Raw genomic sequence first — 15,864 nt, 5'->3', positions numbered from 1 at the left:
GGCACAGAGCAAATGTGGAGATACGTAGCTACGAACATCCTGATCTCCCTGTAATGTACTTGGCTATGATAAACCTGACGGAGCTGGGAAGGGGAAATCTCTCCTAAGCACTGGAGCAGCCACTTCCCTTTCAGAAGCACGAGATTTAATTTCTATTGTATTTACCTTTAATAGAAAAAGATCCCACTGGCTCACCTACTGCAAAATAAAATATTCAAACTTGATAGCATACAGCCATTCAATTTACACATTTCATTAACAAAATGTATGGTTCAATGCTAGAATTTGTTCTTCTTCCTCCTAAAATACTTTAGTTTCCTTCCCATTTGTCTACAAAAACGTATTGTTGATCTCACATACCTCCTTTCATGAGCAAAATTGAAACACCATGTTTTAAGATACCGTACAGTCAAGTATAGTATCTATGCTTTTCCGTATGACAAAAAAATATGTTCAATCTTTGGTTGTCATGAGAACACAGCTGAAGCTACTCATGGTTGAATACCAGTGTAGGGAGGTTTGTTCTGTTAATGAAAAGCCAGCGCTACACTGGTGTTCAATACCACAAGGTTTGAAAATGAGGAAAATTCAGAAATGTAGTAATATCCCAAAGAAAAGACTGCTAATTCACCTGCTGTAGAACCTCTGGGTTCTGCTGCATGAAATGAAGCAATCTCTGTCCATCCTGTGAAATCTCTCTACGTCTTAGAGTCTTCTTGCCTTCTTTAGCGAGGTGCTTGAAGAGGTAGGTGACAATGTAGTCTAAACTAGCGCAACAGCTGGAGGAGACAATTGTATCTGTGTAAAATAAGAAACAGTTTTGAAATTTTTGCCATAAAAGAATAATTAATAATGATATTTTATAGTACTTCAAGAGCTCAGCATTAGCAATCTCTTTGACTTTAGGCTAATCGTTACATCGACAGGACTATTTTTGATACAAGTTGACCAGCTTTGAAGACTGCTTTTGCTAACACAGAGTGGTATTAAACCTTCACTTTTGAGTAACTGGATAGCTCCATGTACTAAAAATCCTGTGAACGCCAGTGAACTTCAGTCACTCCTGCATGAATGCTGCCGCCCCTCTGTGTACTGTGAAGTGCAGGATCAGGGGGGAAATTTTACTGGTATTCAGTTTTACATTCAGAAGGCTCCAGATTCCTGGAAACCAAAATTCTGTTTTGATCTGCTTACAGAAAAGCCAAGGTTAAATCAGTAGAGCTGTTTCCCAATGTTTCTCTGCCCCGAATAGCTTACGATCAATGTCAGGTGGCAAACAATGAACACAGGCCATTAAAGGTAGTAAAAGGATGATCGCAGAACAGCCAGTTCGTCATTTTGCTTAACAACTAATAATTCAATTAAGTTAAGAGACATTAAATAAGGCTGACAACAGTACAACAATGGTCACTGACAAATACTTCATAAATGTCCCCAAAACTGAAAGTCATGACGGCAAAGGAGGATACTATGGAAAAACAGAAGCAAAAGCCACTTCCTATCTTTACTTACTGTTTCTATAAGTAAGGCAGTTTAACAGCTTAAACTTATTTGAAAATATGTCTGTCTGATTTATGTAAGTGATTTCGTTGTTAGGTGTTGCCTGCTGTGCTGCTGTGGTGAAAGAGGATTCTGCTCACTTCCATGCATCAGACGATGGTAAGAGTGTACTGGTCCTCGGTTCTCATGCACACTCCTGTTGTCTTCCTCTTGAAAACCGTGGTGCACCCTTTCCCCTGCCCAGCTGCTGTTTGCTCCTGACACCTGAGATACTCCCTGGCCCCAAGACCAGTGGCTGCGACTTGGACATTGACAGCTGTGCTGCCTCCCTGCTCCGGGTCTGTAATCTTGGATAGAGCCAGATGTTCAAACAACTGCCAGTTCCTCATGATACCAACACCAACTGCAGCTCCTTGTATCCATGCAGCGGTTTAACCTGCTGGATGCAAGGTTTAGCTGATAGTCTCTGCCATTTCAATCATCCGATCCAACTGAGTGGAGCACTTAGGACTCCATCCTATTGCCACTGGCTTCAGCTAGAACTTGTCCAGGCCTTTTACAGTTCACAGTATTTATTTTAGATGAGCCACTGGAGTAAGGGATGTGTGGGGGTTGCAAAAAGAATTAAACTGTTAAAATGCTCATTCTGAGGGAAAAGGGATTAGAAGGATCCAATTAAATGCACCTTGAATTCTTTAAACTATGCTAATTTGGAGGCCTGCCAACCTTGCAGTGTTCATTTAAACACATCCCTATAGACAATGATCTGTGTCAGTTTAACTCCTTAAGCTCTGCGCTGACACTATTAACCCTTTGCCATCTAAAAACTAACTGTATTTTGCTACAAGTGTTTTGAAGTAAACACTGAAGAAACATTAACAGGGAAAGAAGATACAAGTCATCTCCTATGACCTGATCTTCCAAAGCAACCAGCTGACTTAGCAGCAGGAGTTGAGACCGATCTCACAGCTCACAGAAATGAGCTGGAGCATCTCCACTCTGTCCTCACTGGACCAGTGGCCTTCCTAGGACTGAATACAACAGGGCAGGATCTTAAGACACATTGCCTGAACAAAGCTGAGTTCAAAGGTAAGGAGTCTTGCCAAAGTAAAGACTGCAGAATCTGGCACTCATCATGTTCTCAACCAAAACAGTCCTGCATATAAACAAGAAATGCAATTCGTGGTGGAATTGAATCACCATCAATAACAACAAGTGAGAGATTTGAAAATACATATTTCATAGGAGGGCTCTGCTGTATTTCTAAACCAGTGCTTAACTCTATTTGTTTTTAAATTGAATAATACAAAGTAAATCACTATCATCAGTTTACAAAACAGCAGTAGTTCTAAACATGCTGATACTGTACAAGTAGATATTTTACATTCGACAGTAAGTGATTTTAGCAGGACAGCAGACAGGTCTATGCTATCATTTGCTCATGAGAATCCAATATGAGTGTTAAGAGCTACTTAAATTTGCCCATAACTATATATCAAATATGCTTCCCTATGCTCATTTTTCCTATTGATTGCAAGGATATAACAGACAGGGAGCGTCAAGCAAACTCCCTTGAATTACTCTTCTGGGCACGTGGAACCTTGTGCTGGAGAAGAATAGTGTTCTCACTAAATCTTAGCAAGACAAGCCAGCCAACCAAATAAATAGAACAAACGAGAGCAACAAGGAGCTACCGATTTTGGACTATGGATAGAAGAAATGGATGGAGAAGACAGACTAGAGATCGAATAATAAAATAAACTGAGATAAAAGCTTGGGATAACCAGGAAAAATGCAGCGAAACCACATTTCTTTAGTCAACTAAGCTCTGTCACCTGTGAACTAACAATTTGGATCACGAAGCAGGCAGGCCATGGTTACAGAACATGTGAAAACCAGCTCTGTGTGCATCAGCACGGATACGCTAACAGCTCAGAAGTTTTGTCAAACCAAACCAAGCTCTTTGGACTGCCTTGCTGGCAAGGCAGATGCTGGTGGCACTCAGGGGACAAAGATGATGACTTTGGCAGCAGTCACCATCACATTCAACTAGCTCTTTTGGTTTTGTTTCTTCCTTGCCAGTGTGCATTCATTTCACGTTTTGGGAGCTAACTTTTCATGCACTTGTTTATTATCTGTGTTACTGCCTTACATAGGCAATTCCAATCAGCCATGAGCTCAAGTAACTGGAAGTTGAGCACGTATGTTAGAATGGGTTATATTATCTAAAAAACCCAAACAACTTGAGGACGCTTTTTGGACTCAACAATATGACAACAGCATGCAGAAGGGGAATTATTTTTCAACAGTTTAATGACATTGCTGAATCTCTGCAAATTAAAAGATTTTGTTTTGTTTTTCACATAAAGGCAAGGAGAGGGAGTTAAGTGGTATTTTCCCTGTCCATCAGTTGCTCACAGTTCAATACTAGCATTATCTGCCTTTGAGACCAAACCTGAAAAGTAAATGGATTTAGCAATTTAACATCTAAATCAGGCAGCAAGACAGAAAAAAGTGTTTTACTTTTTTCCTCAATGAATAGCATACTATACTATTAATCATATGAGAATTAGAAAAGCTTTGCAGAGATTAGTGACAACATGCCAGGCAGACTGCATTAAAAGGCTCTGATCCACTGAGTCAGCTGTGAAAAAGCCAGGTAAACACTTTAGAAGAGAAGTATTGGAGTGTTTATCCTTGCAATAAAAGCTTAGATGAGACTTCCATTAAAGCTGATTTACAGCTAGGCGCTTCCGAAGGAATACATGTTCTTTCATGGTGTTTATAAAGCGTGGAATCAAGCAAGGTATTTACTCAGCAACAGAATGAATGCTCCTCAGAAATAAGGATTTGGGGAATGTTTATCCTACAGCTGACAACAATGAAAGTCTCAGAGGTTTCACATATGTAAAGGGAACAGAGAAAAAAGTCAGATACTTTTTTTCCTGTGAAAAAGAAGAGATCTCCTGGTATTTAATTTTTAAAATAAAAAAGACAGCTATTTCATTTTTATAAAAATTTCTGAAAATGACTTGTATGTTCTAATCAGTTTAAAAGACAATTCCCCCTCAGATGGCTTATAGCCCTGAGCCCTATTTTTCTGAGATGTTCTTGTGGCACTGATGTAATTCAGTGAAAAAGGCAATACTTGGATTTACTTATCCATTTTCCAAAGGCAGAAGGATGTATGTGACCAAGTAACACATAAGAAATAAATTTGTATTTCACTGTCTGACAATTGGCAATGCCCCAGATACCAAAATTTTAAAAGGGATAAAAGACCTAGAAGAAGGAATCTTAAGAAAATACAATGACAGGTAACTAACTCTTGAGATGATTACAAATAAATAAATTAACATCAGAAGCTACAAACTGACCAAAGAGTAGTTCATCTGGACATGTCATCATACGAGTATGAAAAATTATTTAGTTCACTACAAAAATAAAATTTCTTGAACACAAATGAGGAATTTAGTGGCTGACATTGATATATGCAGTATTAATAAACATGATATTAAGGAAAAATAATCATTTTATCACTTGAACATGAAAGGTCACAGTTATTTTCCAGCTCACTAATCATGGAAAGCAAGTATTATTTTTAATGTACAAGAGACATTCACAGAGATCCGGAGCTGCACAGCCATTTGGTCAGAATAAGAAATTGTTTTGGAAAGCTAGGGAATGCAAGTGAAAAATGTAGGATAAATACCACCTTGAGGTGGTGGCAGAAACCAAATGGGACCATCCTGCAGTCCAACCTCAGCCTAAAACAGGGTCAGCATCAGACAGGTTCCTCAGGACCTTGTCCAGTATCTAGCAATATCTCCAAGGATGGAGACTCCACATCCCCTCTGGGCAATACGGAAACAGACAAGCTTTTGATGGACTGCCCTTCAGTGAAGTTGCATGAAGTTAAAGATTCCTACACACTTTGTTTTAGTCTCATACATTTTTATTTATTTTAAGTACTTTAAGGACATTAAGAGGAACTGAAGGAGAGCATAGGCTAGGCAAGTCTATGGTTTATGAAGTGTTAAAAAAAAAAAAAAGTGAGCTGTTAAAATTTTTGCTGATGCTTTTCTCAGTAGGATATCTGGAATTCCACCAAATAGAAGTTCTCTTAAAAACAATACTCTATATTCCTAAAAATTAGTAATTTTCCATAATTAAACTCCCAGATACCTAAACCACAAAAGTTCAAAGCTGTAATTGGAAATATATCATTGGAAAGAGATCAACACTTTTTGAAAGGGGAAAATAAACATAACACATGAAAGCTGAAGCTTATATAGCTTCTACATTTTCTTCTCTCTCTTTTACATGAAATCAAATTCAGTTTCAAAGAGATGGCTCAAGTAAACTTGGTATGCTAGTGAATTATCAAAATTAATATATCCAGTATCTCAAATGGAAGAGATGTAACGTGGAGTGATAACAGAGACCAGGCACATGGCTTGTTAAACTGGTAGCTGTCAGTCAAGCTAATACTCAGTACAATATATCTATTTGCAAACGATCAACAAGCAGACTCCCAGCAGAACCAGCTTATAGGCAGAAGTTGCTGTACCATCATTAGAGGTGACAAAGCACTCAAAATATCTTGGAGAAGATGGATTTCAGCATTATATAATAACATGATCTGAATACTTCTTTACTACTGTTTCTTAGCTATTCACTACCCATTTTCTCTCTCAGAGTAGTTTCCCTCTTGCAGCAAAAACTGCTGAATGTGTTTAACATAGCAAATGCTTTCTGAGTCTCAGTACACTCATACATTCCTATGGGGCTAGACTGACACTTGGCAGTAATGAGAAACACCAGCTATTATGGAGTAACATCTATACACACTAATGTCATTTTCTACACCCCCCCCTCCCCCCCCCCCCAAATAACCACCTTAATCAATAAATATCACTGTAAGGTTTTGAACAACTTCTCAGTCAAACACTATATAAACTCATGGCATTTCTAGGTGATCAGAATGTAACTACATAGTTTATTTTTTCTTTCCCCAAATGTCCAGCCTCCTTCTCCATACTCTGAATGACTTTAGGCTACCACACACCACCCCAAAACCCCAAATGTTTGGACAGTCATCTGGTTGTAAAGCCTAAATTAAAACATGCCAGAGAATGCAATGAACTGCAATCATACTGCTGCATTTTTATCATTACTCCAAGTATGCTTCTGTTACACTAATTCTCTGCTAAAAGCATAATCAAGAACTACTGAATAAGTAGTTTCTTTTTTCCATGGATAAAGATACCTTTACATTTCTCAAATCGTATCACAGCTGTGCAGAACAACCATTATTTATACACCAGCTATGTTTATCAAATAAAACTAAAACCCCATAGATTCCTGTACACATTTTAATACATTTTACTTCTGAATAACAAATGTATGAATTTTCAATACAATCCTAGTGAAGGCATATTAACAATTGTAACAATTCTGGCATGTAAGAAAAGACAATTTAAAAATACTATCTGTAAAAACTGACCAGTTAGATGTTTAAAAGAACTTAGCTCTATTAATCAAAATAGTCACATTCTTAAAATATTCAAAAGCCAGCATCTTCCACTGTCACTTGATATTCATTTTTTAAGATAGAAATGAATGTGCTGCTTTGAAAATCCTAGATACATAAATACTCAAATTTGTTCTTTAGCTGAGTGTAAGTGATGCTTACCTACTGCAGTAAGTCCTTCAGATATTGAGGTAAGAATATAGATTAGGACGTGAGGTTCTAAACTGGTAATGAAACTCATATGATCTTGGGTCAGACACTCCAAAAGTGGGTAATAAGACTGGCTTAGTTTTCGATATTGCTGAAAAAGAGAGTACACATTCATAGTAAATATAGATATTACCATCAACTAAGATTAACATTAACAGATAATAGATGAATGGTCTTATATTTTTTAATGATGTGATAAATTCTAACTCAGACATTAAATCAGAATATTTATAGAGACAAAATATTTTATTGTCTTTGGTAGATTTCAACTTTTCAAATTTACCATAGGATACAAACTCCCTCTTAGTTTAAAATAAGCTCAGGATAATAAAATAACGCCATCATGCTTTGACATGCTACACAGCTATCAGTCTAGGAAATGTGGTATAGTGTTCTGTCCAGGGTGTCAGTTTGACAGGATTACTGCCCATATCTTACCTTCTTCAGGAAATCTTATTAAGATTCATCACAGATTTCCCCAAATCAGAGGGACATATCAGAGGTGGACTTTTTTTTGTGCCTAAGTGAAGTCCCGTAATAGGCTCTGTGCAGGCAAAGGCACTTGCTTGAACCCATTGGCGCAACCAGCATCGTACTCTTAAGGACTCTTATTTACAGCATTTATTGTTGGATGGTTAGGACTGTACCAAATATGCATGCTTTACTATGCAACCAATACACCAATTTTAATTGAGAGCAACTTTTCAGTTTCATATTACTTTATGTAGTAAGCATAAATCTGGGTATTAACCATCTTTATCCCAAATTTGTCCCTTCCTGCAAGAAAATGACAGTTCTGAACTAAAGTGTCATAAAGAAAATGTCACAGTTCAAATTTAGGCTGATATTGTGCAAGATCTGTTGTCTTCCCACATAGAAGTGGGAAGGAACATGGTGTATTTTAAAATTAAAGTTTTAAATTTTATGGGGAATACACAGTGACAATTTACAGACTGAAACTAATTGCAGAGTGTCTGAATATGTGAGGATGTTTTACAGTGCATGCAGGCAACCTAAATGGGTTTGCAAGCATAGAAAGGAAAAAAAAAAAAAAAATTGCATTTCCCTCTTTTACAACAAACCTAGTGAAAATTCTGGAGAAGCTCCCGTTTCACATGGCAGTTCAGTCATACCTGTCTTTTATACCTGTCACTTTACAAATAAATTCAATTAATTGAACTGAAAACTGCATTCGAGCTGTTCTAGATCCCTCTGTCTCATTATAACAACACAAAGCCTGTGGTGGTGTTATTTCATATTTCACGTAAAGACTCCCAAGATGAGTAATTGCTTACTAGCAAGTCACTGTGGGATACTGAAAGCAGCATTTTGACAAAGGCCTGAAGTACATTGTCAAAGTGGTTGTCCCCGTACAACTTGAAGACGCCAAAGCTGACATAATTTCCACATAAGGCAGATTTGAGTGCAGAGTAACAGATGGAAATGCCCTTGAGTTTCAACGGATAAACCTGATCTTTTGACAAAGTCCCAAGAGAGAGGATCTGATTACCTGTTTTCATAAAAAGAAAGAAAGAAAGAAACTTACATAAGCAGCTGCAAATCTAAAGTATTTTGATGGCACTATCTAAACTTATTTTTTGTCTTTATTTTCATTACTATTTGGAAGAAAATTTGTTTCTGCATTTGATGTAAAAGATCTGTTAAGCATGACTACAGCTTAAAAGCCACCAAGGAATTATTATGCAAAATTTAAAATATAAGCTATAGAATTCCTGTCATTGATGTACAGTCGGACCATGACTGGGTCTATCAGCATGAATTCTTTAATCTGAACAGAGTGACAACACATGGTTTTACAGTTTCTCATGCTGCAGGGAAGCCTGGTTTTGATCCATTACTATGACGGTCTCTTGGGATGGTTGCTGATGTATACACACACTAAATATATCCCTCAGAAAACAAATATGTCCATTACAGAAGCCTCTATTTTACTAGTCACAGATGGGAATGACTTTTTAATTAAGCTCCATGTTTATAATGTAAAAATAACAGCTAATGGTAAATATTTGCTGTTGCTATTAACAGGCAGTAGTGGACAGTGGACTTTTGGATCCACTGTGCAGCAGTACACTAGATCCCACTGCAACTCTCTTTACAAGTCTAATTATTCACAAGGCCTCATTATCAAGTTTTCTGAGTATCTTGTAACAATTTAATGCTCATCTTCACAGCACCCGAGTTAGTCTTCTTGACAATTTTTTTTTTTTAAACTGAAGTAATTAATGAAAGTGCAGTAGAATGAACACAGCAAAGATTAAGTACTTCCATGAAGTAACCTTATGAGGTTGGCCCCATCTGATGTTGACTTTGGCAAGCTTGGCCTGCACAAAAAACAAGTGTCAGGTCTTCGCTGTTAGTATTCATCATTCTTGGTCATTTTAACTAGAGGTAAATAATACAAATCTACATTTTTAAAAGTATTCTTACAAATAAAAGCAGAATAGTCTACAGATCAGATGCTTGGCATGTCTGCTTTCAGTGTCTAAACTAGTTGTCATGGCTATGATGATACCTTGGATCAAGGAGCAACAAGTGAACTGCGCATTAACAACTACATACCAAGTATCAGTTGAGAGAGGTACTTATGACAACTTAGTTTTGCTTTCATCATAGCCAATGAACAAATGCCCCTAAAAACTTGTCTGAGATGACACAGATCTCATAAGATTGTGTAGTATTATTTAACACATAATAAGGCCTAATATTAAACTGGGTCTGTCTCCAAACAGCTCTCTTCAGTATCCATGCAATTTCCCACCTGCAAATCATATACCTAATTTATTTTAATTCTTTCTTTTAATGTTATTAATTACTGACAATGAAGAATTTACATCATGTAATTGAAAAAATTAAGGAGAAAACCTTGTTTCTAAATACCCAACGCATCAAAGTATTAGTATTATATGTTGTTTGGTATCATTTAATGCAAAGAGGGAAAGACATAAGTTACTGTTTAAAACTTCACCACTTTTAGCAAGTACAAGACAATTCATGCATCAGGTTGTAAAGGAAAAGCAGGCTTACAAAAGAAGACTGGGAATACCCACAGGGATTACTTAGAAGTAGTAACTGGGGTCTGTAAGAAGCAGGAACGGCGTCACTAGAATCATGGAAGGGAGGAGAAGAATCTAATATTTAGGTAGGAAAGATGTTCACGATAAAAATCAAACCCTCTTAATTAAAAAAAAAAAAAAAGAAAATACAGAAAGGTTTTGATACTGTAAAAGGTCATAGGAGCACCTCCACTACCCCAAATGCTGTAGTCATGAACACAGTGTAACTGGGGAAGAGGGTACAATTCCAGTGATTGCTACTGCATAGAAATTAATTCCAAATGGTGTTAAGTTGCTCTCGTGCTAAAATGACTGGTATCAAAAAGATCCTCTTTGAAAAGTAAAACATAGCAGAAAAAGAATAATGTCTTCTAGCGTACCTGTTCATTTATTTTAATACTTTAAATTACTGAGAAATTACATTGACATAAAATTAAAGATAAATCCCACTTGGCTTCCTACAGTGTCTTATTTAAGATATCCTAGCCAGGTCATCTTAATTAACATTAATCGTTTTGACAAGATCTAGTCTAGTTACTGATATCATCAGTGAGTTTCAAATTCCGTGAATAAAATGAAATACAAAATTCTGTCTGTGAGATAAAGTGGGAAAGCACCCACTATTTTTGAAAGCCAATATATAAACAGTGTACAACTCTCAGGGTAAAAACAAGACAAAAAGGTTAGTGTGCTGGAAACTAGCCTTATCTGGTCTTTCCCACTACTAAATTCTCTGCTGAAAATCTCTACTTTAACAACACAAATATACATCTGGCTTCAGAAATAAACAAAGAAAGTTCTGGATCCAAGAAAATAACAGTCTTGAGTTTATAGCTGAGCTATTCAAGCAATCCTAGGTCCTTGAAGTACTCTGCGTAATATGCAACAGATGGAAAGAGCTTAGTAGTTGTCAACAAGGCAATTATGTACTTAATATGGAAATTAATTGGAAGTCAACAGAAAAAACAGAACGATGGGGAAAGAAGTTGAAAAAATGCTAGGAATCTCTTAGCCTGGGAAGATGAATTCTAAAAGGTATACACTAGTGCTGATCTTCTATCATTTTTATTACTTCACCCTATAGTTAAAACTTTAAATCCATTGATCAGCATAAAGCACTCAATAGAGGAAGGCACAACCCCTGCTCCCTCACCCTGCCTCACCCCTGGCAGGCACGGCAGAAGAGGAATTGGGTGCCTATTCCTCCTAATGAAAACACTAAGAAGAATTTGGGTCTAGTGCAAGATTAAAAGCTGCTTTTTGCAAGTGGACAGAGTCCACAGAGAACTGTTCTGTGTCCATGGACTCATTTTAAAAAGGCCTAAGAGTGGGAACAGCTGATTTCAAATTAGCAGCAGAGGTGAAAGACCACACAGTGCCTGTTACCAATGCCCCGAGCCATCAGCCTATGATTCAAGGGATGCAGTGCTAGAACAAAGACTAGTGTTTTAGCATTAGTTATTGAAAAAAAAATATGAAGCACAGTGCTATGCCTGACCAGATAAAAAAAAGAATGATCTACTTGTAACATTTAGCAGGAGCTTCAGGGGAATATTTTTACACACCATGGATACGACTGAACATAAACTAATTTACTGAGGTACTTGGAATCAGGTCAAGAACAACTCCTCAGCTACTGAGGATATACTTACATTTATAATCCTCATAGTGGAAGACCAAAATACAATTTTATAAACTCCTGTTGTTAAAAGAAATTTAAAGAAATTAAATCAACATAAAAGTGACCTTTGATGTCCTGAATTTAAAAACTGTGTTTGAAGTTTACAGCTCCTGTCAAAATGAAAACTCTGTAGAGACTAATCAGTGAAGTTTCAATGTTACTACTGAATTAAAAATAAGCAACAAAAAAATCCAACTTGTACCAATTTCTTCTTAACGTGGAATAAATTGTATCACATAATCTTAAAATATACTGACTTTCAAAATTCTCAATAACTTCCTTTAAAACAAATATTTGCTCTGCATTTGACAGCAACGTCACTTACAAAAATTATAAACTCTGAGTCTCAGAGGTGATACAAAATTCTGACAGGAATATGAAAAGGATTTTTAAAGATATTGGGTGAAACTGCTAGATAGTAAATAAGAACTTGAATTTGACTGACAATTTAAGCATTTCATTACTGCAGGAGACTCCTTAGTACATAAACAAGGGGGCTGGAGGAAAAAAATGTGTGTACGCAGTGGGGGAATACAAAGCCAGCTAAAAAACCAAACTGGGATGCTCCGATCCAAGATAACATCACCATGCCTCAGAATCCCACAGGCAATATGCACCAGAGCTCTTTGCACAGCTCATTCCCTCACTCCCTCCTAGATGCGGGAGCATGTCAGGACAAGCAGCTTCCTTTTCAGTTCTCCTCCTTAATTGCTTTTACAGTAGAAGCTATAATACAAATATGATTTTCTTATGGCTGACTTTCATTTAAGCAGGGCTTGTTCTAGATTTCAGTCCAATAAGCACTATGCATAATAATACAACTAAATCATGTTTTAACATGTGTGAATGAGATGAAGATAAAAAAAGACTTTGGTGAGATTAAACAAAGGTTGTGACAATTTATCACATTTATAGAGAAAAAGTGTTTTTTGCCTTTTCCCCTTTCCAATTTTTATTATTCACCACTGCCCCATAAAGATGGTTCTGAATGCATGCTTTCTAGGCATTCAGAATGCTAGGGCAGTATAAAGAAGTGGTCATGTATAGGAAATGAAAGGAAAACATGAATCATAAAGATGAGAGCGAGCTTCAACAACTAATTTTTTAAAGCTTCTGCAACAAAAAAAGATGCATAAACCCTCTCAAATCAGCACAATGAGCATGCAGAGAGCCAAGATAAATTTGCCAAAAGAAACTGATTATGAAATCTGAGTCGTAATGAAGAGCAATATATTCTGGAACCACTATCGAAAAAGAGAGGAGAGCAGACCAACAGCAACCCAGACCAGTGAGCACTCCACTTCTAAGCGAAGCTGCTGATTAAAAATACCTGTTCTACAGCAAGAATCACTTAGCCAAAATTTTGAAGAACTGCTATCTTATGAAGTTGCTGGCACTGAATGGATTACCACACTAAGTTTTGAAACACATGTTCTAGAAGCAATTTAAAGCTCATTAGAAATAATTGTGTCTGGCTACTGAGAAAATGTGGTAAAATTTAATCCACATCCAAATGCTACCTGGGCTGTGAGAACAGGAAATTGTTTTGTGCTACTGTGGCTAACCTCATCACTGACCTTCAGCAGTAACTGCTACAGCAGCTGAAAGCTGAAGCAAAATTAAAAACTTAGATCAAAGTATATCATGACAGAATGTAGATAAATAAAAACAGCATATTGAAAATATTATTTTTATGTCAGTCTTCTATAATGAAAGGGAAGAGGTTTACTAAAATGTAAAGAAACCACAAAACAAAAATAGATGGTCCCAAGATGCACTGAAACATCATTCCTGTACAACTGGGAGTTCAAAAACACAGAGGAAGGAGACTTGTAGATACAGAATTAAAAGTGAAATATATTGGGGATGAAGAATGGCGGACTATACTATTCCAACTCCTTTCAATTTTCTTCTCTCAGTTGTTTATTTTAAATCACTCTATCACTCAGTCAGACTGGCTCTAGCCATAATGGACAAGACAAAACATCCCTTGCCAAGCAGCTGCAGAGTCCTAACAAGGATAATTGACTATCTAAGTGCTTTTTGTATCCTACGCCAGGCTTTACATCTTCCGAACATATAGCATTTGTAAAGACATCTTAGAATTGTCTTCAGCACTGGATCAGTATCAGTGATAAATGAGCAGAAGGACAGGACACACTAGTACAGTCCTAATTGCAAAGCTGGATCTGTTAAGCAGAATTAAGCACTCGCTGAGGTGCCAATTTTAGAAAATACAAAGAATTCATATTTAAAATTTTATTCAATGACAACTGAAGATGATTACATATCCCAAAAATAGGCATTTTAGATTTTTTTGCTGCTTTGCCCTCAAACATATGAAATCACTATAAGCCAGTCTAGAGGAGAAAAGAGTATATGCTAGTCTAGAATTAAAGAAATTTCAGCATCTATACTCACAAGTGTTCACATACAGTCAAACCTCAGAAACACAGTTCATCCCTTTCCTTCCCCCTTCTATTTTTAGCCCAAGCCCAGATCTTACAGTACATATAGACAGGAAATGGAGGTACCACTTGGACAAAAAGGAACATCACAAACTTGGCAGGATTTAAGATGGAAAGAAAGCAACATGCTAGGTCATTAATGTTTGTTTCAGTTATTCCCATGAAAACAAGAGTACAGGGGTTATACAAAACAAATCCACACAAAATTTCTAGATTGTTTTCATCACCTGAAGAAGGTTGTATTTGCAAAGTATCTGTGTGTTATCCAAAACTGCTTTGATAAGCGTAGCCCAGACTTAGGAAAAATCAACATCATGTCAATAATAACCTCTGCACTGTGCTCTGATGTTGGTGAGAAGAATCACCTGATGCCACCTCCCTTTAGTTACCAATTCCTTGTCTAAGCATTGACAGGACAAAGATGTTATTTCAGACCACATTTTTATGTACTTATAGGTTTATATAGCAAGATGACTCTCAGTGGACCTAAACTATAACTGGAAATTTTCATGTTTAGTTTGATGCAGGTGAAATTTCTGAAAATAATACTTTTACTAGTATTTTCTGTAAATCATTACATGTGAGAGAGAAGCAGGAAAAATTCTGTTCTAAAACAAATATAAACTTTACTTACCAATGGAAGTACAATATAATCAAGCCATATTTTAATTTATTTTTAGTACATTATTTTCTTTTCAGGCAGAGGAACAATGAGGCTAGGCTACACTGTTCGCAGGAGAGGGACCAAGTCCTTCCCTGAAGAGCTGCTGAGCTATGAGAAGGAAAGTCTCACTGTTCAGGCCATGGCAAGGAGGAGAGGTGAGAGGTAACAAGCAGAGCTGGAAGCCAAGAGGAGAAAACACAGACAGGTCTCCAGGTGATGGAAACAAGAACTTCTCAGGGATGAGAGGAGGCCAGGCAGAGTTCATGGCAACCCACTTGGACAAGGGATTAACTGAAACAGAGACTGAAAGGAAGGATCTTCCCACAAGGACAGTGTGATGAAAGAGAGAGATGTTTGCTTTTATTCCCCCCCCCGTCTCATGTCATTACTTTGTGTTTCTCTCAGTTTAGAAAGGCAATTATTATAGTTTAGATTTCAATAAAATCTATCTTGAGTTTCAAGTGTCTTTTTGATCAGCTTTGAGGAGCTCACTATGAGCTGCAGGCATATACAAGAGGTTTGACTGACTTGGTAAGATAAATGACCATATACTTTAATCTCCTGACATTTACTGTGTGTCTTCTATTTTTTCTCTAATGCTTCAGCCATAAAATCATGCTGAATGTGAAAATCTCAACTATTTTCAGCATTTTAAGTTACTTGCAGTATAGTATAGCAGAAAACTTCAGAACTGGACCCAAGAATTAGAAGGCATGTATGTATTCATTCTTTTA

At 36.9% G+C, this 15,864-nt stretch overlaps 1 protein-coding gene across 1 annotated transcript in view; it reads right to left on the bottom strand.

Moving 5' to 3' along the window:
- Positions 1–631: 631 nt before the first annotated feature.
- LOC104530524 (ran-binding protein 17) overlaps positions 632–15,864 on the bottom strand; it is a gene marked incomplete at both ends in the record, with an annotated part of 50,391 nt that continues 35,158 nt past the window's right edge. Inside the window, 3 exons of the mRNA XM_010175126.1 lie at positions 632–798; positions 7,196–7,334; positions 8,539–8,753. Coding sequence (XP_010173428.1) covers positions 632–798; positions 7,196–7,334; positions 8,539–8,753 — 521 coding nt within the window. The remainder of the gene's footprint in view (positions 799–7,195; positions 7,335–8,538; positions 8,754–15,864) is intronic.

This window comes from Antrostomus carolinensis, unplaced genomic scaffold (genome assembly GCF_000700745.2).
Source record: "Antrostomus carolinensis isolate BGI_N321 unplaced genomic scaffold, ASM70074v2 scaffold45069, whole genome shotgun sequence".
Classification (NCBI taxonomy): domain Eukaryota; kingdom Metazoa; phylum Chordata; class Aves; order Caprimulgiformes; family Caprimulgidae; genus Antrostomus; species Antrostomus carolinensis.
This window is presented reverse-complemented; position numbering and strand designations above follow the sequence as displayed.